General features: G+C 39.5%; 2 protein-coding genes across 2 annotated transcripts; one reads left to right on the top strand and one right to left on the bottom strand.

The window, feature by feature from the left end:
- Window positions 1-4189: 4189 nt before the first annotated feature.
- Window positions 4190-4827, top strand: ERVMER34-1 (endogenous retrovirus group MER34 member 1, envelope; the record flags this gene model as incomplete). The annotated part of the gene is given in 2 exon segments (XM_086464815.1): window positions 4190-4610; window positions 4613-4827. Coding segments are annotated over 2 exon segments (636 nt in total), but the record flags the coding sequence as incomplete, so codon positions are not given.
- Window positions 4828-6473: 1646 nt separating this feature from the next.
- NMU (neuromedin U) lies at window positions 6474-23313 on the bottom strand. The gene is made up of 9 exons (XM_009955147.2): window positions 23169-23313; window positions 19850-19908; window positions 16367-16414; window positions 16209-16268; window positions 15650-15679; window positions 15493-15543; window positions 13407-13481; window positions 7774-7827; window positions 6474-6509 (listed from the first exon to the last, which is right to left on the bottom strand). The coding sequence occupies exons 1-9, from the start codon at window positions 23311-23313 to the stop codon at window positions 6474-6476; spliced, it is 558 nt and encodes a 185-aa protein (XP_009953449.2).
- Window positions 23314-24975: the final 1662 nt, after the last annotated feature.

The following is a 24975-nucleotide window of genomic DNA, read 5'->3' as shown; positions in this document are numbered from 1 at the left end:
CCTTAATCGGACCACCATTGCTCTAGTGCAAACTCCCCAAAGCAGGTTATGTGGAGGTAACAAAGGAAGAGAACGTGTTAAAGAGGAAACAGGAGAACGGGACTGAATGAGGGAACAATGTGCGTACTGTAAATAGACAGAACATTGGAAAAGGAATTGCCCCCAGCTGAGAGTGAAAACCTTCTCTAAAGCCCCTTTAATGAATATAGAAACAGCATGAAGGGGATGGGAGACCTCTTCCCCAGCGAAGCCTCTGATTACAGCCCACCTGGGGAAAAAGGAGGTGGAATTTTTAGTTGACACTGGAGCATCTTGTTCTGCTTTAGAAGAACCACTCAGTCAAAAAATGGTAACAGTTATTTGTGCAGCAGGGGCCAGGGAAACCCATCCGTTCTTTAGACCAATTAGGTTTAAATTAGGAAAACATTGGGTAGCACACCAATTTTTGTACTTGCCAAATTCACCTAGGGCATTGTTAGGAAGGGACTTGTTGGAAAAATTAGAAGCAGAAATTAGGTTTGAGAAAGGGGAAATATCTATTAATGTGACTCCCTCAAAACTGGAAGAAGCTGCAGTTTACTTTATTGATAATACAATTTCTAATATTCCAGGTGAAGTAGAGGACACTGTGATTCCTGTCATGTGGGCAAGTGGAATACCGGGGTGATCGCAGTGGAACCAGTAAAAATCCAATTGAAACAAGGAATCAAGCTGGTAAGATTGAAACAATAGCCCATCAAAACAGAGGAAAAAAGAGGGCTCGAACCTCTGGTGAACCAGTTTCTCATGTTTGGATTACTAATAGAGTGTGAATCAAAGTATAACACCCCTATATTTCCAGTAAAGAAAGCTAATGGGAAAAATTACCGATTGGTACAAGATTTAAGAGCAATTAATAGAATAGTAGAAGATATACATCCTATAGTGGGAAATCCATATACTTTGTTAACAACATTACATGAAAAGTTGCAGTGGTTTACAGTGATTGATTTAAAAGATGCTCTCATTTGTATTCCCTTGAGTCGAGAGAACCAGGAATTATTTCCTTTGAGTGGGAAAGCCCCGAAACTGGCCGCGCTCCCGCAAGGTGTTAAAAATAGCCCCACCATTTTTGGAAATCAATTGGCAAAAGAATTAGCACAATGGAGAAAGACTTATTCAAAAGGGACATTGTTGCAGTGTTGCATTGGTGATCTATTAATAGCAACAGACACTCGGGAAGAATGTGTCCCGATGATGATTGATTTGTTGAATTTTCTTGGACTGAGAGGCTATCGAGTTTCAAAGGAAAAGGCACAGATAGCCAAAGAGACTGTTCCAGGATTCGAAATTTATCGAGGACACGGAAATTTGAGCCAAGAGAGGAAAGAAGCTATCTGCAAGCTCCCTGAACGAGCTGCATGCCTTTCTGGGAATGGTCGGATGGTGTCGCCTTTGCATTTCTAATTATGGACTGTTAGTGAGGGGGTTGTGTCAATTGTTGAAAACTGTAGAGAAGAATGTTTTACAATGGGATGACACACGCAGAGCTGCATTCAAGCGGCTCAGGAATTCTTTAGTGAGAGTTCTGGTTTTGGGATTACCTGACCCGACCAAGGCCTTTGAGTTATTCACACACAAGAGGCAAGGAGTAGCCCTTGGAGTTCTGACCCAATTTTTAGGGCCTCAACAGGGAGCTGTTGCTTACTTTTCCAAACAATTAGACACTGGTAGCCAAGGATGGCCGGGATGTTTGAGAGCAGTGGCTGTGACTGTGACATTGATTACTGAGGCCTGGAAACTGACTTTGGGTCAGAAAATGACTATATATGCTCCCCATTCAGTGCTGGCAGTATTGGAACAAAAGGTGGGACATTGGCTGTCTCTGAGCCGAATGTTAAAATATCAGCTTGCCTTACTAGAACATGATGATGTGAACCTGAGAACAACTGCCATTGTTAACCCAGCTATATTTTTATCTTCTTCAACTCTAGAAGGTGTTCTTGAACACAATTGTCCGCAAACTCAAACTATCAATGAAGTTTGTTCCAGCAGGAAGGATTTAAAAGAGCAACCACTATTGGATGCAGACTGGGACTTACATACTGATGGAAGCAGCTTCGTACAGAATGGAATATGGAAAACAGGGTATGCCGTTGTTACAACAAATGCCATTATAGACGCAAAGGCGTTGCCTTCAAATGTTTCTGCACAGAAAGCTGAACTTATAGCCTTGACCAGGGCAGTGGAATTAAGTCAAGGAAAGAAAGTAAATGTATGGACAGATTCAAAATATGCTTTTAGTGTGATACATGCCCATGGGGCTATTTGGAAAGAAACATGACTTCTGACATCTCAAGGAAGTGAAATAAAACATGCAGGCCAAACTGTGAAACTATTGGAAGCTATCCAGTTACCCTCACAAGTGGCAGTCATGCATTGTAAAGCTCATCAGAAAGGGGACAATGATGCTGCTGTACAGGGAAATCAAAGCAGCAAAAGAAGTAGCTAAAACTGAAATTTGAGCCTTGATTCCTGAAAAGGCACCAAGAATATTAGACAAACCCTGCACTATGAAGAACATGACAGAAAATTTGTCAGTGATTTGAGAGCAAGGAACAAAAAGATGGTTGGGCAATAACTCCTTAAAGGCAAATAATAATCACCCCTAGTTTAATGAGAGGTAGCTGCAAAAGAATGTGAAGACAGTCATTGGGGAACAGAAAGCCTGGTCAAACATTTAAGGAAGACTTTAATTAGGAGGCATATGACAGAGAGTGTAAAATCAGTAGTTGAAAATGTGAAATCTGTAAAACAAATAATCCTAACACAGGGAAGAGGGTAATCTTAGGAATAACAAAACCAGGAATAACTCCAGGGGAATATTAGCAAATAGACTTTACTGAACTACCAAGAATAGGAGGTTATAAATATCTACTGGTCTTGGTGGACACATTCAGTGGATGGTCAGAGGCCTCCCTCTGTTGCACCAGTATGGCTCGTGAAGTAGTGAAACAAATACTAAACCAAATAATACCCTGGTTTGGCATACCGGTAGGTATGTCTTCAGATAGGGGTCCCCATTTTGTTGCAGAAGTTGTTGAAAGGGTAGGAGAATATTTGGGAATTCAGTGGGATCTGCATACCCCTTAGAGACCTCAAGCTAGTGGAAAGGTAGAACATATGAATCAGACCCTTAAATTGCAATTGAGTAAAATATGTCAAGAAACTTCTTTAACTTGACTACAAGCTTTACCAATAGCCTTGTTGAGAATAAGAATATAACCAGGAGAGAATTATGTGAGCCCATATGAGTTAATGTATGGGTGACCTTATCAGTTGCCTTTTGTTGCTGGTAATTTATTCCTACAGGAAAGCCAAGACCTCAGACAACACCTGCTGGCTTTGGGCAAGACTCCTTAGAAGCTCCATAATCAAGTGGTCCTACATCGTCCAAGTGGATTGGATGTCCCAGCCCATCCGTTCCAACCAGGAGACTGGGTCTATGTCAAGACATGGAAGGACGAACCGCTAAGAGCTAAGTGTCAAGAGCCGTTCCAGGTCTTGTTGACTACTTAAACTGCCCTGAAGGTGTCAGAAAAAGGACCTTGGATACACTGTTCCAGAGTTAAAAGAGCTACAGGTCCATGGACAGCAGAGCAGAAATCGCCACTTACTTTAAAATTTACTAAATGCTCTTGAATTTAAAGTAAAACATGATTAAGTTTTATGGTTTGGCTGTGACGATTACGGTAGTCATGAGTCAACTTGGACAGACTTATGGGGACCAAAATCTCCATTTGATGCTAGTCCAAAACATTACACACGTACTTGATAAAACTGATTGCTGGATTTGCACTTACCTCCCAGAACAAAGTGCAAAAGGGTGGCCTTTGATAGGGATCCCGATTCCTTTTGAAACAGATTGGAATAATTTATGGATAAATCCAAAATTTATGGACTTGAGCAATACTAACTTGCGAGTTCTAGAAGTGATAGACCCAAGCATTTCAGATGTTAAGTGTACAACGACCAACAAAACTAACACTTCTGGAAATGCCACAGTAGGACATTATCCAAATTGTGGCTGGGCAATGCAGCTTCAGAACAGGGAGAGACAAAATGGATATTGGAATGTCCCAAAAGGCAAAGGGATATGTGGGAATGCAGCATGAAAGGCCTTATCCCAGGGTGGATAGGAACATGAACATTAGGAGCTGTAGTCCCTAACATAACAATGGTTAAGAACTTGAATGAACAAAGTGGATGGGTGAGAACTTTCCTGAGGTGGACTAGGAGAGCTCATAACGCTATAGCCGATAGACCTTATGCATTCCATAGTTTTGCTAGATGGTTCCTCCCTTGTCTGGGAGTGAGTGAATTGAAAAAGGCGATTGTTAACGTATCAGCAATAATAGAAAATACAGAAAACGGAACTACGGATGCTATACAAGCTTTACAAATTGAAGTAACAAGTCTGTCCTGAATAGTGCTGCAAAATAGAATGGCTCTGCATTTATTATTGGCCTCACAAGGGGGTGCTTGCACCGTGATCAATACGAGTTGTTGTGTATATGCAGATCAAAGTGGTAGGATTGCCACAGACCTGGCAGAAATTTGGGAGCAGACAAAAGACCTCACTGGGTTATTAGAAATGATACCTCCTGGGGTTTTGAAGAATTATAGCATAAACTTACCTCATAGCTACCGAATTGGACATGGTTAAAGAACCTGTTTGTGATAATAATACTAGTAGTCTGTGTTTCTGTCCTAGCTTGCATTATGGTTCAATGTTGTAGTTTTTGTACTCAGCTATGTTTTAGGATTAGATATGGAAAATTGATATAGGGTGAAACTTAGAAGATACTGAGTTACCTTCTAAGTCTCAAAGGGGGGAATTTGCCCAGTGCTGCAATAAAGGAATGCCTTGCTTTCTAATGCCTATAAATTGGTCTTAGAGAGTTATTGATCTGGTATTTTGGTAACACAATGACCAGCCAATACGATGTTAAAAACAGTAAACCACTTCTACGCTGAATGATCAGTTACTGTCAACATAATGACAACCTCAACGTCCTATTTTAACACAACTCCAGTGTGAAAACAAACTCAGAGAGAGAAGCTAGGAAGATTGTAAGGCTAACTTGTTCTTTTGAATGGAATTTCTTTAATTCTACATCAAAACTTGAGTTTTCAAATTGATCCTAATTTTGGAAGAATGTAAATTGCACAATTAAGTCTTCTTCTGAATGAGAACCATATTGAATCTGTGTTCTTGTGGCTAAAAAAATGATACTGTATTTTAGTTGAATTAAATGAAGAGATTTCTTCAAAACATGCAACATATGCAATTTCCTTTAGTTAAGGGAATTGAATATTCTCATTTTTTTTCAGTCTTGACCGTGCAGATTGACAGAAGTCCACAGGCTACAGTGAAGGAAGAACAGGGGTAGAGAATATCATCTTGAAAAGCAAACTACACCTTTTGTTTGGCCTGCTGAGATAAGCTGCGATTTTAAAGACTGAACAAATCACTTGCAAAATATTCTGAAAACATGCAACCATCTACATTGCAAACATTCTCATTAAAACAACTGAGTGCCTTTATTTATAAGGGGAAATAAATGTACATAACAATGTCATTAGAGGAAATGTCTGTTGCATGCATACACTAAGACTTTTCTACACGCAGTTGTAAACATCATAACACTAGAAAACAAATAATCGTAATATGCTTTTAATATAATCAACAAAGTAAAGAAACATTTGAATCCTTAATGGAATTGAATTTAAGAACATTTACATTCTAGTGATTTTTAATTGTACATTAGTAACGAATAATTTTTGTAAGGAAAACAGTATGTCCATGTACTCAGCATTCCTGCAGCTTTAGTTCTAGGTCAGGAATCTAAAATGCTGAAAAATAAGAAAAAACTTCAGCTGTTGGTATGATATAACACTAAATACTTAAAATATGATAGAGATATAAGACATATTAGAAAACAGAGTATTATGATATTGGCATAGGGAAGCATTTTTATATCTCTCCAAAGAGTTGAATGATTTGATGTTAAATCCTGAAGTCTGTACTTGGTTTCAGTGTGAGGTTTTTTTCTGTGTAAGAACAGGGGGATTACCCCAGGATGTCAGTATGTATTTGACAAGTAGTTGGATCAGATCTTCCTGACATACACTTCAGTATTGTTAACTTTCCAGAATATTTACAGATCTGGGATATTTTCAGTTTCTTGCTGCCTGAAACAGCTCTGCATTCTCTGTTCTAGGAACTGAGTACCTACAGGTTTTCTTCACTTCATGTGAAGATACGTGAATTCAACACATCTGGGAGAAGCTTGTCTGCAGAAATCTTAGGTTAATAAAACAGTTAAAGGCTTTCTGAGACTACTCCTCAACATAAATATTGTGCCCTATTTGTATAAAAATAAACTAATCTAAATATAGATTGTGATTAAAAGCATTAAATAAATACCTTCTTAGCGAAAATCCACTGATCTCCTTCCGTTGCGTGGCTGAAAGACAAATACCCAATAAGCGCTCTAGAAAACTGACTGGTTTCAGTAACAAAGCCCCACCCAACTTGGTATGTATAGAAATTGGGAAATTTCACAGTTCTGTCAGTGTGATCATCGTTAAAGATAAACCTGAGACCAGTTATCATTTAATTTATATCCACCTCTGAAGGAGAATTATACAGTAAAAATTACTGTGTAGAGATTCATGAATGAATTATGCCCATCTTGTGTCATTTGGTAAGGGGGAGAAAGCCACAAGAAGTCACTCTAAGAGACCATTATCCCTCATTCTTGTTGTGTTTTCTTAAGATGTGCTTCCAGTTTGTTGTTGTTATTGCATTGTAAGTGTTGTAATTAACAAAGAAATATATGTCACTCAAAGTTTAGACTGTTCTTTAACATCGGTGAAGAGTTTCTCCCTTTTCACCATGGTCATTTCAAAAATATTTTACACTACAAAGGAACTTGATACAATGTCTACTAAAGCTAATAAAAAAATCTCCTGCTGAGCTTAAGAATTTGCTTTTCACTCTGGCATCATGAATGCATCGTAACTTTGGCCTGTCTTAAGAGCTGTAAAGATCCAATCCTGATACATAAGAAACATAACTATACAAACTTACCTTCTTTTTGTTAGCTACTTTCTTATTTAAATAGAAAAAAACATTAACCAAAACCAAGAGGATTATTATTAAGTTTGACTTGCCATCTTTAGCTTGCTCAGTTTTGCAAAAATGGAGTAAAAAAGCTCTGTGGCATCAAAGATGAACAGAATAGTTTCATTATCATGAGAATTTCTGTATCTAGTTTCTAATCTTACTGGCCAAAACACAAGGGAAATGGGAAGGTCAGGCCCAGTCGTGGTTTTGATACAGTGTGTAAGGATGCCGTTGTATTTATATCACATGCAAATGTACCATATTGAAGAATGCTTTAGAAGGATTGTCCAAGATGGCCTATTTTCTAGAACTTTCTCTGAGAATTATATACATAATAACCAATGCCTTACTAAGACATAGCATGGTATCATGTATACACAAACATTAAGGTGTGTACAAAACCTTCCTACTATGTCTTTATTTTAATACAAGAAAATGTCTGGAATAGATCTTGAGTAGTCTTATATAGTGGGATGCTCTTACTGAAATAAGTTTCCTTGGTAATTCCATGGTAATTCTTAGTGTAATTCACTGGATTCTCTGCTTTTTGTTTTGTAACGCTTATCATGAAATTAAAATGAAAAACGTCAAACAAACCATACCCTGTAGAAAAAGTAGCCTCTACTTTGAATCCCTCCAGGACCTTGAAGTTCTTCCTGAAAAAAAGTATTTTAAATCATATATACTCTTGAAAGTGAATCCATATAGAGAGGCTGTTTATGTACACACTAAATGTATTTCTGCAGTACTACTATAAATCTTGCCCCTTAAGGCATGCTTTATGTATATTTCTCCATGTCAGTAACAAGAAGTTCATGTTGTTAGGTAGAAATAGCAGAAAACACATGAATGAGGGCCAAATTCCAACTCAAGTTTTGTCTCAGTTCAGATTGCTTTAGAATGGTACTAGTAATGATGGACGGGCTTTGCCTTCGACTTTCCAGGTTCCACTACCCGTGCGCAGTGTCTTCATGGTAGCAGAGTCTCTATGGACAAAGTAGAGTTGGTCTTCACACCTCGCAGAAGGACAACAATGCAACAATGCAAAGCTTAAAACCCACAAATACTTGGGCTCCAGCCCAGGAACAAGATCCCAGACTGTTCCCAAAGGTGTGTCATGATCACGCCTCTCAGATTAACTCCCAAAGAAAAGACCTGTGCGTATGATATTCTATCCTGTCAGTGCTGCACACATTGAGAAACAACTGTCTGCTAATCCATACAGCAAGGGAGGGGGAACTAATGATGAAGAAAATAGAAATTCCATTTAAATGTAACAAGTACAAAGCATGAAGTATCCAGTTGCTTTAATGAGACCTTCATGATTAGAGAACAGATAATCACAGTATTTTCATTGCTTGTGTTAATACCAGATGGATGAGTCAAGTGTCTGTCCTGTGCGTGGAGAGACACTGACCAATTCAGAAACAAAATAGTTCAAATCTTGTGCTTAACATAACATTTAGATGGAATTTATTTAGCAATGATGGTATTTCTCAATTAAAAACTGAGGTCATGTGATCTCTTGGGCTATGGTCATAACCAGAGTTGTTGTAGAAAGCAATCATTCCATGCTGTATTCTAATGCTTAAGAATTGTGTAAAACAGGATGGCTCCCATCATTTCCAAACACAGGAACAGCTTCAATCCAAGGAAGCTTTCAAATGAACTGCGGTTTAAACTATACATTGTTTTTTGAGTCTTGCTTTTAATTTTTACTTCAGTTCATCAGGTGTACCGTGATACCCAGTTTCTTTGCTGTAGGTTAAAACGTGTACGATTTTTATTCCTATTGTCAGCCTCATTCTAGCAATACCTGCATTTGAAGTACCCATCTCAGATCTATCCATTCAATACTATAGGGGTTTTTAATTTGAAAAGGCTAGAAATTTGCCTGTTAGCAAATAGATTAGCTAATTTGCCAATTAGAAAATTAGAAATTGTTGCCTGTTTGCCTGTTGTATCTAATGGTATTTATATTTTGTTATTTTTCTACTTTTTCTACTCAATGTGTGAACAAACATAAAACCAGAAACAAAATAGGCAGCTGTCACAAGTTACGGAAATGGATCTAGTCAAGAGTACAATTACTAATATGGAATTATGATTTATTTTATGGACTTTTAACATATTAATTTGTCATTTTCTGCTTAGAACCAGAAACCTCTTAAAGAAGATTAGGTAGTTTCCTGGTTTGATTTCATGTCAGGAGGTAGCTATTAGAAAACAACTGAAGCTAAAATCTGTCTTCATTATAACACTTGCCTTGTAACTTCCAAGCATTCGGAGATGTAAAAAAACCCCAATACATCCTATAGCGTATGTGCATGTATATTCACAAACCTGTATGTATATACATATACAGAAACATACGTACTCATGAAGAAGTATGTTTGTTTAGCGTTTAATGCTTGCCCTCTAAAAGTTATGGCGTTCAGTCTCTTAGATTGACTTGCCAACAAAATGCTCTTGCGTTTTCTGTCTTAGATCGTATTATATCAGTCAAGATGGAGCTCAAGAGGAATGAAATTCATGACAAAATCTGGTGTCAGCCCAAACTGGGGAAAAAAGAATAAATTTAATAAAGCATGTTTCCTTTTCACCCATCCACCTTCTCAATTCCTGATCTGGTTGTGGGGAAAGGTGGTTGTGTTTATGTATAGCAGGTTCTGGTTTTCTTCCCACTATGGGGAGAAAAAAATGAGCAGCAAGCTAACCCGTCCTGAAGCAGTCGGTGACACCAGAGCCAAAAAGTCCCACCAGAGGCGGGCAACCCAGAGGAACACGGGGGCTTCCTGCTCCATGAGGTGTCGGAGTTCCTCTGCACCTCTTAGGCAGAGTTGCTCTGATCCTCTACTGGCTTTGAAGTTTACCTATGCCATTTCCCCATCAGCCCATCTGGTAGAGCCTCTGGGAAAGACAGGTTTGTAGCTTTCTCACAGTTAGGGAATAGTTGCAGTACTTTTATTATTGATGGCAGATTATTACAGTGTTTTCTTAATTTTCTTATGAACTGCTATGACCCTCAGCAGTAACATTTAGAGAGGATTTTAAACTCTTATACTAAAATACACCAAAATCTGCCATATAAACAAATATGATAAGCATAAAATGGATGCATTTCAAATATTTATTATGACATTAAAATAGATAAGGGGTATGCAAAAATACCAAAACCTAAAGAGTCTGCAAACAAAATCGATTCTGTTTTGTAAACGTCTGGTGCTTATGCACTGTACACCAGTAAATAACAGCTTTAACAAGGTGACTGGTATTCACAGCAGGGATTGACAAGATGAAATCAAAAAAGTTGCTTTCTATAAAATGCAATTCAATTTATAGCTGTTTTCATTGTTTCCTTAGATTTTGTATTGGGTTTATGAATATTTTAAAACGGCTATGTTCTGTAAGTGTTGGCCATGTCATTACTTCTCTTGGCTTCAGCCTTACAGAAGAAAATGTATTCAAGGGCATATTTAATGTTACACATTTTCCTTGGGATATAATGAGCTCTTCACATTGTAGGTCTAAATGCCAAATGATAAAAATATTCCAAAATAAATAATAATTTAAAACCATTTAAATCAAAGGTGGTTAAATCCATTAATGACTATTTTACATAATGGTGTAGATGAAGCCTTCAGCTCAGAAGGTCTCTAGGATGTGCCTGCCAGAAGCTAGAGAGTATACCAGAGGACTGATCGCTCACACTTCCCCTGGTCCTTCCACCTTTTCCCTGTCTATGCGCAGCAAGACACTGTTAGACACAGGGTACTGGACTCATGAAAATACAGTCTGAACTAGTGTGGCTTTTGTGATTACGCCTTCTTTTTTAAAAATTGTTACTGTGATATATGCCTATGACAGTTCTCTAGTCCATTCCTTTTCAAACAAATCCTAGTTAGACTACCACCCTTATTCTGCTTCAGGACTAATGAAGTTATTGCACCATCTACTTTAATCCAATTATGTGTGATACCACTGACTAATCTAGAAGATTCCTGTACCTGTAGTTCACAAAATACAGGTTACTGTTATTCAACACAGGAGTTGAAAGTGCCACAAATTCTGCATTCAAACTTTTAGCTGGAACTACAATTCTTACGTGGCAAAGAGCCTAGCACTGAGCACATGAACAGTCCTGCTGAAATAATGACCTCAGTTACGCGTGTGCTTATGTATTTAGCTGGGTTAACATGTAAGCATAAGTGTAACATCATGATTGCAAATTAAAGACTGCTGGTTATCACAGTGCAGAATGGTTGGGAATCTAACTGTTGCTATTTCCATGTACTATGAGTTATGAGTACAATAATACAAATAATAGGAGACGGGCCTTTCAAAAATTAGCCACTTTAAATGGTGACTAAGGAAACACATAACAGTCATCATCATTCACTCATTTCTGCTTTAAAAAAATCTGATGAAAATAAGGTACCACACAAAAAAATCTTGGTAAAATGTTTGCCTTTTTCCACAAAGTTATATCTGCCTGCTTTGGGCTCATTCCCGAACAGTACAGCATTTTTTAAATCTGTTTGTTGTATTTTTATTTCCTTTGGAAGAAATATTTCCAAACACTATCCTAAAACCAGGACTTTTTATCAGTATATGTTTACACTTTATATCAGATAGCTAGTATACTTTTAAATTTTTTCCTAAGGGTTTGTAGAGAATGGACTTTGATGTTTCTTTGATCTAAAAAAATAAGTTTTGAAATTGTTTGTCACCTGATGGCTTGACAGCTCTTAAACAGAAACAGTTTATTAAATCTAATTTGTGAGTTGTTGCAAGTATAGTGATTTTCTAAACACATACAAAGACATGATCTGACTGATATACTCTCTAGAGTTTGGTATTATTATTACTTGGAAAAATATCCTTATAGTTTCTTTTTTCAGCCCACTAAAAAAAAAAAAAAGCCATGAAGAGGCTGAAATAGGTTGGAGTATGCCAAATATGCTACAAATTTTAGTTTATTCTCAATTAATGTATTCTATTTCCATTAATTATGTCATCAACCTCAGTGGAGGTAAATTCAGGATATTAAAGTATTCTAGCAAAAGGACTTTACTGGATTTAAAAGGCAGTTTGTTTTCACTTACAGCAATTTTGTGTTCTTGCATTTATGCTTTCTTTCCCATTATTTGTTTGTTTGACATGTATGTTCATTTAAAAGCACAAAGAGCAATTCCAACAATATTCTTTGCCAGTATATACATCCAATAGCACAAATACAGTTCACATCAATGTCATCACAGAAGATAAATTCTACCCTGTGTTTTCCTTTCAGATGTGTAGTGGGTTAAAATTTTCATAACAATTTTAGTCCATGAGAAGATGTACCAACTCTAAGTTTTATATGTGGCCAAGTTCTGTCACTAGATAAGAAAAATGTGATTCAGGGCATGTAGTTGGGCTTGTGCAGTGATCCGAAGAGAAAGGTAGAATAGTACCAACAACCACAGCCATGACTAGATGAAAGCTGACATACATAATCATAGGATTAAGAGTTCATTGAAAATTTGGGAGTTAGCAACACAGTCTTTATCTGGATTAATAAAGGAAAAATCCTACTTATGGGGATGATGCTATCTGAGCTTTAAATATCACATTCATAAACATAATTTAACTTGTGTATCAGTGAACATAAGGAATCATATCAATGAATCTAAGGAATCACTAAGCTGAAGTCAATGTAAAACAGGAAGAATCTAGGTCTTAGATTTTGGTGTACTTTATTATACAGGAATCTTTGGTATTCTTACAAAGATTCTGATATATCAGATTGCTTTTTTCTCTTCTTTCCGTAGTTGTGTTAAAGAGATGGACGTTAATAGCCACCTCCTTTTTGATTTTTGAAATTTGAAATTGCATTTGCAGCAAATATGCCCAAATTTTATTATATTTTGGAAACAATGGGGATATTTACCTCTGTGTGGAACTTTTGTTCCAAAATACACTACTTTTCTAGTGAAAATTAATTCCATAGAAAACTTTCTTATCTGCACCTTAAGTTAAACAATAAAATTCTTAGTGCTGTAAGTCATAAATAATATATGTTTAAGGGGTAGATATGGTTTGAATTCTAAATGTGGAAAAAAAAAAAAAGACACCCCCCCCCAAAAATATATAACTCAACTGCAATATAATGGTACAGATAAATTTGAAACTATTTTTATAAAAGAAGTAACAGATCCATTTTGATACATAGGCAGAGTTTAAGATTACATACGTCCACTTTGTATCTCTTCAGTCTTCTCTCATTAAGCTGGGGAACGAGTTGCAGCAAAGGATGCAGGACAGACGACTGAGAGGACACGAACACAGACACATGAGCCACAATGGCATTCAGACCTTATGATGCAAAAAAAGTCTTTTCCCACAATATTGGCTTATGGACCAAACATACAGCAAAAGAGAACTGAAGATGTTAATTGAGAAATTTGTTTTTTAACACTCTGACTTGACAACAAACAGGTACCAACATTTATATTTACACTATGAATATGACTTGGAGTGATGGAAGGAAAAGCTATGTGTCCCCACCGTTACTCATTGACAGTTCAGAACTTTTTACAGACTTCTTGCCCAGGCAATTGCAGTTATTCAGACTTTCACCCGTCTCTGAGTGCTACAGAGAGATACACTACTCCTACTAATATTTCTATGATTATCTGCTACGAAAGTTAGCAGCTTCAACCTCTGTTGTACTGAAAAGTTAATTTTACCTCAGAATAACTTAAATTGCAGCAAGAAAATGATTTTTTAACTAGAAAACAGTGTGCAGGAGGGATCAATTCACAAGTAAAATTTGTAACCATGGCACTGGTCACTCTACCTAAAACACAAACTCCAATCATGAAATTCCTTGTGTTCAACAGGACTTTAAGCTTGCAACAGCCTAGTTAAGCACAGTGGCAAAGTGTGCAGCGTAAGTGCCCCCTGGCAAAACACAACCTTGTGGGCTTGTGGAGAGAGGTCCACAGTGAGAAATAAAGCAGAAAAACCCATGTTCCATTAAACAATTTAAACCTTCAACTGATGTAAATGTAGTTTTAAAAATAATGCATTTTTGAGACAATACTTCTTAGAAAAGGAACACAATGAAGAGAATTGTAATAAATGGCATAACTAGAGTTACCAAAGTGTTAATGTACTTCATAGGTAAAATGGAGTTGCCTACTTGGAGCCAATTTTGCACTGTCTGTCTAAGGTAGGCAATATGGCATCGTACTATCTAAAAAAGTAGAAATCTGATGTGAGTGGAGGAGTTAAAGGGCATCCCAGCTGGCCTCTTGGGCTCTGTCTTGCAGTCAGTGTAGAGAGGTTGATAAAGCCAAAGAATGATGAGTCTCATCTAAGTTAGTATCTCTGAGAACTGGGCCAGAAAATAGTTACCTGAATAGCTAAAACAGAAGAAGTGAGAAAGTAGTAACCTCTGGGGCAGGCAGAGGCAAAGGTATTCAGGATGGATATGAAGGGGCATGCAGTAACCTCTTAAGCAGGAGCAGCAGCAGAAAAACTGTGCCTTGGTTACCACTAAAACCTCCAGAGCTGCTCTATCATGAAAACACTGACCCCAATATCATCAATATCACTTTCTAGGAAACATACCACATATTTCTGAAGAAATGTAAAGAACAAGTAAAAAATTGACATTAACATATAAGAATGATTGTTAAGAAATGAGAAAAAATGAATATGTTTAACTTTCTCAATATGCTATTGTGCACAGAAAAAAACACATAAGATACACAGAAATAACAGATTATGTTTGCACTTTAAAAGCAAGAATGGATCACATGTAGTTTGGCTTATGTTGTGGCTTACGAGAATATTTTTATAGCAACAACACTAGGCTATTTTTAAATCATATTTTTCATTTAAAATATAATCCAAAGTCTGTGTGAGACTTAAATACTATCTTGCCTGATACATATTTATGACATGCACAAATAAATACATACAATTTAATTAATAATTAATAAAAAAATCCTTAAGAGTTCTTGATATTTATGGTCATGTTCTCAGCTTCTATAAATCCATGTTGTTTCACTGCATATGTTATGTTCCAGTACCAGAAACAAGCATTTGATCTTATTCTTAAATGTTGTAATTGCAAGATTAAGATGCAGCTGGGTTCTATGAGTGTTTGGTTGTTTTTTTTGCACACTTGGACAGTATTGATGTCATCTTAAACACAAAGCACCCAGTTCTGAGCTTGCTATACAGTTGGAGAGACTGCTGCAAAAGGGAACATTACCTTGTTTTTATGTACAAGCACACATGTACTCACAAGGAGGTGCTATGCCACTTACCATGATGTCTGAGTTGCCTGAGTCATGAGTCTTAGAATAATGAAATAAGAACTGTTCAAAAAAATTAAAAGTGGGGTTTTACTACAAAACAGGGAAAAGGTGTTATGATTTTTTTGACAATTTTAGTGTGATCTTAAAACATACATAGAAATCTTACCCTTTTGGTGTTGTCTTTTTCGTCTAAATCCTGTAGGAATAATAATTGGTAGAGAAACTTTTACTTGTTAAAAAAAAAGAGCAAAGGGCAATTTTGATTGCATTATAAACTTTTCAGTACTGGATTAGAATATCATCCTTCCTTGACAGATCTGTACATGTCTTTGCTTATCAACTCTGTTTTCAAACTCTGTAGAGAGCACTGATTACTCTCCAGTAGAAGAGTCAATGGGTTTAGCAGATGCTCCTTTGTGTATCCCTAGACTCTCCTTAGTAAATATCTTTCACCATTGAGAGTTCATAATTTTTCTAATCTAGAGCAATAAAACCACCGGAAACCTTGTATCCAACCTGGAGATTATTTTCCAAGCATTGGAGTCTCCCCATTATCTTTAATAGGTGTTGGATTAGGACACGTAGCATTTCGGAGTAAGAACTGATAGTATTACTTCCAGTACCAAGTAACACTTCAGATATTGGGTCCTCAGAATTCATTGCGGACACTATCACACTGGGAGATCAGGCTTCAGAAATGCTAAGTAGTATCTCAGGTGTGTTACCTGTGGTTTCTGGAGAAATCCCATTATCAAAAAACAAAGTTCTTCCAGTGCACTGGATGCCTAATGCAAAGAAAACATGAACACAGGTATCACACTTCCAATCCTACTGCATATAACAAATAGTGTCAAAATAATAAAGTAACCTCTGTGTGACTCACCTGAGGCTGAGAATCTCTGGACAGGTAGGCAGAACATGCATCATCTATCTGTAAAAGTTCACACAGTCCTTCTTTAAGAAGTCAGATTAATAAAAGAAAGTGAAATATCTGTATTTTCAGAAACAGTTCAGTGCAGCTAAAGGCATGACAAGCTTGTCCATCTTAAGGAATCCTTATAGGTACACTCATGAAATATCTTGCATTCAAGGGGAAAAAAAGCCCTTAGCCATGTAAAAAAAAAACAAATAAACAAACAAACTTGAACAAACAGATACATATCTGTGTCCTTTATTCTCTTACCTTCCTCACACTCCTCTTATTTATAACCTTCTCGGACTAAGTCATGTTTTAAATTATGATTTGGAGCATCTGAGGTATGGACTATGAACTGAAAACTCTTCTGTGATATCTTGGATTATATAAAACTGCAAAGAAAATGACAAAACTAAAGCAAGTGATTCAATGAGCACTCCTCAAACACAACTCTTCCAGTTGGGTTCCAGCATCCCTGCAGGTGTATGACACACACATCTCTTGAATGATTATGGTATGTGCCAGCACATCTTCTGCATGCCAGTCAATTTGGGTGAGTCACCAAGTAGCCAATATCCGAGGTTTGCACTGATTTATTTGGCAAGTAAGGAGTCTTACAAGATTTTGTTTAAAGGAGGTGGTTCCCAAATCACAGGGCTAGTAAGAGATAAATTCAATATATTTAAACGGATCTAAACTCAAGAAGCACTGGGGAAGAAGTCATTGCTGCTGAACTTAAACATGTCAGCACAGAATAGAATGCTACACACAGATGCAAAACAAACAAACAAAAATAAATCTACAAACCAAACCCAGAAGGCCCAAACCCCATCAGCCATTTAATCTGGATCAAAATAAATGTCTAGTTAGCTCTGTCTCTTATCCCCTAAAAAGGCCATGCATTGGCACCTAGGGAAGAGACTAAGCAGAGACCAGTGGTCTAGTAAAACCCATTCTCTCCAACCACAGTGGATTTCTGTGCTGTGAGAGCAATCTCCCTCTGAACTGTTGTAAACTTTTATCATCCACAACATCCTGTAGTAAGGGTATCCTAAACACTGTGTGACATACCACTTCTGTTTGTCTTGATCAGTCTTTTCAAAGCTAGCTTCAGTCAGTGCTATCTTGGTCTTGTCTTGGAAGAAGTATAGAAAAGACTGTCTAAAAAGATGTGGGCTTTTTTAAATAAAGAGTAGGCAATGCAGTGGGTGTTATGATTTCATTATAGGTAAAAAGCCCTAAACAACACTCTATAGCAACGAAAATATTAAACTAAAAAAAAAAAAAAGAAGCAATAAACAAATGATGCATATCTGAGTACTTGAAGACAAGAGATGATTCATTTCTCTAGAGACAATCTATGAGAAACCATTAGCAGAGACAGTGGGAAAGCTAATAGCTCAGAGAATTCTTCTTTCGAATAGTTCTTGTTGGTAACACATCTTCCCCATTCTCTTTTCCCTTCATCTTGCAATTGTTTGTCTCTGGCTATATTAGTTCAGCACCACTACTTTCAGAGTAAGAAAATGTAGAGGGGTAAAATCAGCAGTGAATGACATAAAATAAGCTGAAGTAATTTTGATAGCCTAGATTAAAACTTTGCTGTTTCTTCTTGGTGAGGGATTTTTTGTTGTTTTGTTTGTTTGCTTGCTTGTTTATTTGCTTGTTTTGTAGTTGGAAGTGACTCTTAGACAACTACTGTAATTCAGTAGCAGGACAAGCCAGAGACTGCTTTGTGTTGGACACAATGCAAGGCAAGGTATGTCTCAGCTAAAACCTGCATGGACAAAGCAAGGGCTGAGGAAAAGCCACAGTTTCTGATAATTCCTTTTTAAAAAATAAAAATGTAATAGTTTCTGTCATCCTTGATGTATCTTCTCAGTAATTTTCTCTCCTGACTCAGAAATGTGGCCTGAGGTTGGGAGCTTGTGAGTTGTTTGGCATTAAATAACATAACGTTGGTTAAATAACATAGAGAAACAAAAGGATGTGAGAGACAAGTAAAGGAACACAATACTTAGTTAGGAAGTTCCCATGTTTATAAACTCAGCGTTTTCCTGGAAAACGCTAGGTTAATTTAGAGGCAGGGCTTCTCCTGAATGATCCACTAATAAAGTAACAAATGGGGACGAACTGATTCTTTTCACTCTAGGAAACTCTGGTGAACTAGTATGATTCTGTAATCAGGCTGATTTAGGTTGTATACCTATGCATCTATTTCTCTTTCCTTAGACCATCTCCAGCCCTGCATTATTCTTGCTATAACAGTAAGTTCTATGTTGCTTATGACATATAATTTTACATTGAGTTTAGTGTCTTACGCATACTTTTTTGTTCACTGGAATCAATGGAAACTTTTTATTTGCCTACTGTTGGCGTAGGAACAAATCCTGTGTTACAACTAGCAAATCCTAGCAATAAATGCAGAAATGTATAAAAATAACATTCTGGATTGAAAAATGCAAATAATTAATTTTCATTAACTCCTTAAAGCTATCAGGACCTCACTTCCCAAAAGACCAGTTTCCCTTGGGTGATATTTATCTTATCACCAGGGCTTGTTCAAGTGCTAGTCTAGAAATGTGTTGGTGTTTGAGCCAACACTTCCAAACTGAACTAAGGGGAGGTGACTAAGGGAAGTGTCTCCTGCAATGGCCACACTAGGAAGAAATTTGCTGTCTGCATCTGTACCCCTGGTGAGTCACTTGCTTTCTAATGTTATCAGAAACTACAGAATTAAATGTCAACAGAATACTTGCAGGTTACAGCAATGCCAGGGCATGCGAATTACAGGCTAAACCCTCTCTGGGTGTTATGCCCAGCCGCTCCATCTGTTCCAAAAGGGCAGGGAAGAGCCCATGTTAACACACATGTCACATCCTAGAGTCAAAACAAATGTTCATTTCAAAGGTGAGAGTGGAAGTTATGATCAGTAGCAAAATGTTAGGGGGGCTAATTAACACAGTATGTTATCCTTTACCTAGTAAATTGAGAGGCTAGGATAGGATTAAATACAGCGTCCCAGCCCTATGTGCAGAACAGAAGAAGCAAGAGGTAAGACTGGATGAGTTGAAATGATTCCTGCATATCATGTACGAACTATAAAACTACCAGACGGGACACTGTGTTGCTTCCAGGGACAGTGACTGCCTGGTCATTGACAGTTAAATGACAACTGTTACCAAACATAGCTCTCCATTGAGCCAAGACAATCTTCTCCCAGAACGATATCTCAACATTCAGCCTTAACATCCTACTGGAACAACCGTTCAGAAAATCTGGAAAATGTTTCACTTATTCACAGATGTCAGGATAGGAGATGTACAGGAGAAGCAGGACCGGAAGAAGCACCTGAACTCTGTGCACAGAAATACTGAAGAGTGAGGTGTGACTGTAGCAAGAATGGGCACAGATGAAATGGGAATATACCATATAGCAGATGATCCCTACCTCTTTCCACAGCTGCAAATCCTCATCTGCCTCAAGTGCTTGGGATGGCATCGGTGCACCTGGAAGCACAAATCATGCTTAGCAATGCTGTACAGCAAAGGTCATTTGTAGAAGTATCCCATGTCAGTGATTTAAATAAAAACTCTGAAGGCGGTACGATACCTAGCACACTTCTTAACTGCAAAGTCTGAGAGCTGCATGGTCCAAGGAAGTCTGCTGCCCTGGGTGTTGTGGGGTTTGCCCAGTAGTTTCTGGCTGCTCTGTGTTAGCAACATATTAGGAGGCTGTTTCAGAAATTCACAGCAGGTACAGACGCTCACATCTGTTAGCAATAAACAGGGTGGAAGTCACTCAGGTTTCACGGAGAGTGAGGCTAGCATTAGTCCATTCTCAGTGATAAGTAGCAGGCAAGAAAATTTGCATGGCAGCTCTTGAATGCTAAGACCTGCTCAGGAGAACACATTCCAGTGCCTACAACCTCGAACTTTCTGGGGAACTCAGCTCACCTCCAGCACACCCATCGCAAGTTGAGAATCTGAGTCCTACCTCTTGCTTTCTTGTATGTTACAATTAAAGAATTAAACATGTGCTGTGTAATGTACTCTTGCATATGAATAATGCCCATGATATGAACATAGCGTTTTTGAGAAAGTCGTAGACAGTACATGTGTAACTGGCTTTGTTTCCTCTGTTTGGCGTATGTGATGTGGAAAAGCTCAGTCCATTAGAAGATTAAATGTGTTACTAATTGCATAATGCTGCAGTGACGCCATGCTTGGCTTGGTGGCAGCTCCTTTCCCCATCTCTGCCCACCCAGGCTGCAGACATGGAAGTCACTGTCTCTGGGTCCCTCCCAACTCAGTGCCCAGAATATCCACCTTTCCACACTGATATTTTATCTGGCAGTATATTTCTAATAGCACTAATAGCAACGTATTATTAGAGTCTCTGTAAGTAACAGAAATGAGTGTCACAGAACTGTGAGTACTCTAGACATCACCCAGGCATATCAGCAAGGGGATGTGTTGTAACTCACCTGGGAGGGAGATTGGTGCTGGACAGGGTGGTGGTTTGTCTGTACAGTCTTAGTACTGCAGGCAATCCTACGAAGTCATCTAATTTATCCCTCTGCCCAAAGTTGCTGCCCATAAGCCATGCCTAACCAGTCTATACACTATTCTTAGAGACCTCAGATTAATAGAGACTTTTATAGCCTCCCAGACAGTCTATAATTGCTTCTGGCCACATTTTTTTTCAAATAATTGAACCAAATCAAACAAAAAAAAGAGGTGAAGGTACACTTAGCTAGAATGGCCGGGTGAGCAAGGTATAAATGCCCATCATCTCTATTTGTTTTACACGTACCACTAATAACAATAAATACAGCAGGAGTTAGTTCCAGGCATTAAGGGGTAGATTTCAAAACTGCATTTTGGTACTGGCACAGACTTAAGGTGACTAATTATTCTAGATGCTTGTTTTCCCCAAAAAAGAATTAATTTCACACTATGTAGCAGTGGGATATTTTTGAAATCTCCAAGATGTTCACATAACAAGGAAACTGCTTTCCAAATAAATATTTGCTATTTTGGATGTTTGTTTTAGTTCAAGGAAACGTGCCAAATAAATTAGAAGTGCTACAATTCTCTTACTTTGGTTTCTATTCTTAAATTAATATATGCAACTTGGAGTATTGCCTGGGACTGGTATCCTGGTTGCAAAGAGGGGACCTGGGTGACATTTCAAATTAACACACCTTCCCCACTAAACCTTTGCCTGCCTGTCTCTGAACATTGCTTCTGCCATTGCCTGGTTCCCAAGGCTTTCCAGGGGGGAGCAGAAGAAATCCAATAGCCTGGAAAGCTTAGGGCGGTGGGCAAGAAAGCCTGAATATTACAGCTTGCTTTTTTTTTTTTTTTTCCCTGGAACATAAACTTTTGGACATGCAAGTATTTTGCCGGCTAAGTTCCCTTAACCCTTCTCCACTTATTAACAAAACTCTTATTTCATGTGCAGTCCTATCTGTTTTATGCTCACACCTAGGACTATGTGTCCCCTGGTGCAGAGCAGTGTCCCTCCATCACCCCACCCAGAGCAATGCTGCCACCCCTACAGGACTTCACCTATTGACACACATACACAACAGCACGCACAGGGAAACAGTAAGTTATTTTATAATATACACAAAATAATTGGGGTGGGGGGAAGAAAGAGTGCTACCGAGGAAAGCAATCCTATTCAAAAGGAACGTGGAAGAGAAAATCCTCCTACAAAACTGACACTGTCCATGACACCTTTGTTCTCTTATCTTTCAATTCTGCCAGTTTCTAAAAACTCAACTTCTTCCAAGGCAGCAGAATGCCTGATGCACAGTTTCAGTCACTTTTCACCCTGGGATTCACTTCTTACGTCTATAAGAACAATGATGAAATACTGTGTGCTACTACCCTTCGTTTTCCTTCCCTCCCCTCTTTCATATCTCCAGAATTTATTTTTATCAGAATATTAAGTATACTGTACTTAGATTTCTTTGATTATTGATATTAAAAAACACCAACAAATCAGAACAAAAACTGATGAAAGCAACTCACACACATATAATGCAAACAAAACAGACATACTCCTTGCACAGCAACTTATTCTGTAATGTTACTTTAAAAGGTGTAAGTAGTTAAGCTATCTGGAGTGGAAAAATAGAATAGAGAGTCTGTTTTGTTAAAAAGCCCATTAGCTGTGCTTGTTTCACAAGCTCTCCCTGCTACAAAAATAGCAACTTTCAGGAGTAGGACAGCATTTCAAATGAAATCAAGGTATCCAAGCTCTATGCCTAACGCAGCTCAGCAGCGCTATCTTTTCCCACTTAACCCCACCCCAGGGATTCTTCATGCAATAAATACTGCTTCACGTTGGACAAAGTGACTTCCAGAGGGTCCTAAATTTTGCCATAATTCTGTGATAGATCTCGCTTCTCTTTTCTTAGTTTTTAAATTAGTAAATTATATTTAAAATCAAATCGCTTTTAACAAAAGCCACTTCGCCAAGTTGCTGGAGTGTAGTTTTGCCAGGACAGAGCAAATCTGCCGGGATACGCGACGAAACGCCCCCAAACCAGTCCCCGAAATGGTGCCCAGCAGCTCCAGCCAACCTCCTGCGCATCCCCCCCTCTCTCCCAGCCCCGCGGCCGATCCCAGCCCAGCCCGGTGGCGAGCTCGCTTCGCAGCCCCCCCGCAAGGCTGGCAGGCTGCTGGGGTCACCTCTCCCCCCCAGATATTGCAGAGCTGGCAGTGCAGGAAGGGGGTGCGAGGGAGATGCTCCTCACCTTTGCTAGCAGACATCGAGGAGGCGAGGAGGAGGAGGAGAAGAAGGATCAGCGGGGACCCCGGCAGCGCCGCGCCGCCCCCTGACTTCCTCCGGCTGCTCCGGGGGGTGGCTGCGGGGGGCTGCTGGCGGCAGACGTTTCCCATGCCCGCGGTGTCCCCTGCGCTGCCTCCCCGCCAGCCGCTCCTCTGGGCATGCCCTCGCTCCCTCCCCAAACTTTTTAAGTCTCCCTGACACGTGGACGAGCACCCGCCCGGCCCGGGGAGCGCCCGCCGCCCGCCCTGCCCGGGGCCAGCCCCGCCGCCTCCCCCCGCCCAGCAGCGGGTGGCTCGGCCCGGCTCCCAGCCCGGGGGCAGACCCCTCGCTGGGGCGGTGGGCGGCCACGCTTGGCACCATGAGAGGGGCCGGGCAGGCTCCGGGCTCGTTATTAACCCCCCGCGTTCAGAAAAAAGCGCGCGTAGAGCGCCCTGAGCCCCGAGAGAGGCCGTGCTGGCTTCTCCCTTGCTCGGCGGCTCGGAGTGAGGAAACGGAGGGGGTAAAGGGGCGGGGGGCGTTCAGGCGCTGTCCCAGCCCGGTGTGGAGGGGAGAAGCAGCACGATTTAAAATGGGGAAATCTCGCACAGGGTTGCCCCCCGCCTAGGTGAACCTGGGGGTGAAAACACACTGAGCTCGCGTGGGGGAGGAAAGGTCGGTGGCGGGGGTGTGGGGCTCTGGGGGTGTGCGCCGGGCTGCTCGGCGACCCGCCGGCCGCTGCGTTCTCCAAGGACCCCCCGCTGCAGCGGTGTGACTGGGTCCTGACTTCCCTCTGCCTGAAACACACACAATGCCACACCGTGAATCAGAACTCAGTAATACGGTGGTATTTGGTGATTAAAATCCCAATACTGTGCTTAGCAAGGCTTTTTACTTCAAATACAGCTGCAGACCCCAGGTGTTATTTATGCTCGTAGACGGCCAAAGCAACTACATTGTAATATATTCAAAACCACAAAGACTCCAAATCTGTGAAGAGATGTGGGCAGCTTAGTCCAGCCACCCCTGAAGCACAGCAATCCCTGGCCTGCCAGACCTTCTGTCCGAGTCTGCCAGTGCCTCCCGCTGCCTGAGCCAACAGATCATGCCCACTCCCAGCAGGATGCTCTGGCTGCTGCTGACCTGCTCCTCATACCCAGCCCAGCAGCAGGGTCTGGCTTTCTCCAAAGGTGTGTGTCTGACTGTCTCTGCTCCCTCACCATTTACTCCAGGAAAATCCTGCCCAGCTGAGGTGGTGCTGCAACGCTGAGGTGCTACGGAGAGTGTTTCAGGGCAGTATCTCCCAATTTACAGTCTATGATTTGTTTTCCTCTTCTTTTTCCATTCCCTTCTATTTTTTCATTTGGTTGCTTTTTTGTGGCTTTCAAAGGAATTATTACATCGTGGTCCAGCAATGAGGCAATGGTACAATATTAGAGATTGTTATTTTCCAAAACAACATGCAGTTCTTTTTGACCATTTCAGTGGGTCTTGACTGGGAGGTGAATAGTGGGTGGTGGAGTAAAACTGCCTGACAAGAGCAGTGGCTGTTACTGTGAAACAAAAGATAACTTGGCTTTATAAACATAGCATTGATGTCTGCTCTTTGCCTTTACCCTTATCAGTTTTTCAGCAAATTGTGCTCTGCCACCTTGAACACTTTGATAGGCCATCAAAATTTTGGAAGGTTTGCCAAGCAGCTATAGCTAAGATACTAAAAAATTATCTTAGTAATAGAAGTATCTTCTCTATCAGATTCAGTAGCAAGGCTTTCCTTAATATGACTGGGGACAGAC

Source organism: Leptosomus discolor, chromosome 4, assembly GCF_034619465.1.
Source record: "Leptosomus discolor isolate bLepDis1 chromosome 4, bLepDis1.hap2, whole genome shotgun sequence".
Lineage (NCBI taxonomy): Eukaryota > Metazoa > Chordata > Aves > Leptosomiformes > Leptosomidae > Leptosomus > Leptosomus discolor.
The sequence above is the reverse complement of the archived record's forward strand: the minus strand, read 5'-3'. Positions and strand labels throughout refer to the sequence as shown.

What these genes read in the sequence shown, in the direction of transcription:
- NMU (XM_009955147.2), bottom strand. Translation starts at nt 23,313, where the DNA reads ATGGGAAACGTCTGCCGCCAGCAGCCCCCCGCAGCCACCCCCCGGAGC. An exon ending in CCAGAGATTCTCAGCCTCAG is followed by an intron (nt 16,269 to 16,366) that starts GTGAGTCACACA and finishes TCTTTGCATTAG; the next exon opens with GCATCCAGTGCACTGGAAGA. An exon ending in AAAAAGACAACACCAAAAGG is followed by an intron (nt 15,544 to 15,649) that starts GTAAGATTTCTA and finishes TTTTTTGAACAG; the next exon opens with TTCTTATTTCATTATTCTAA.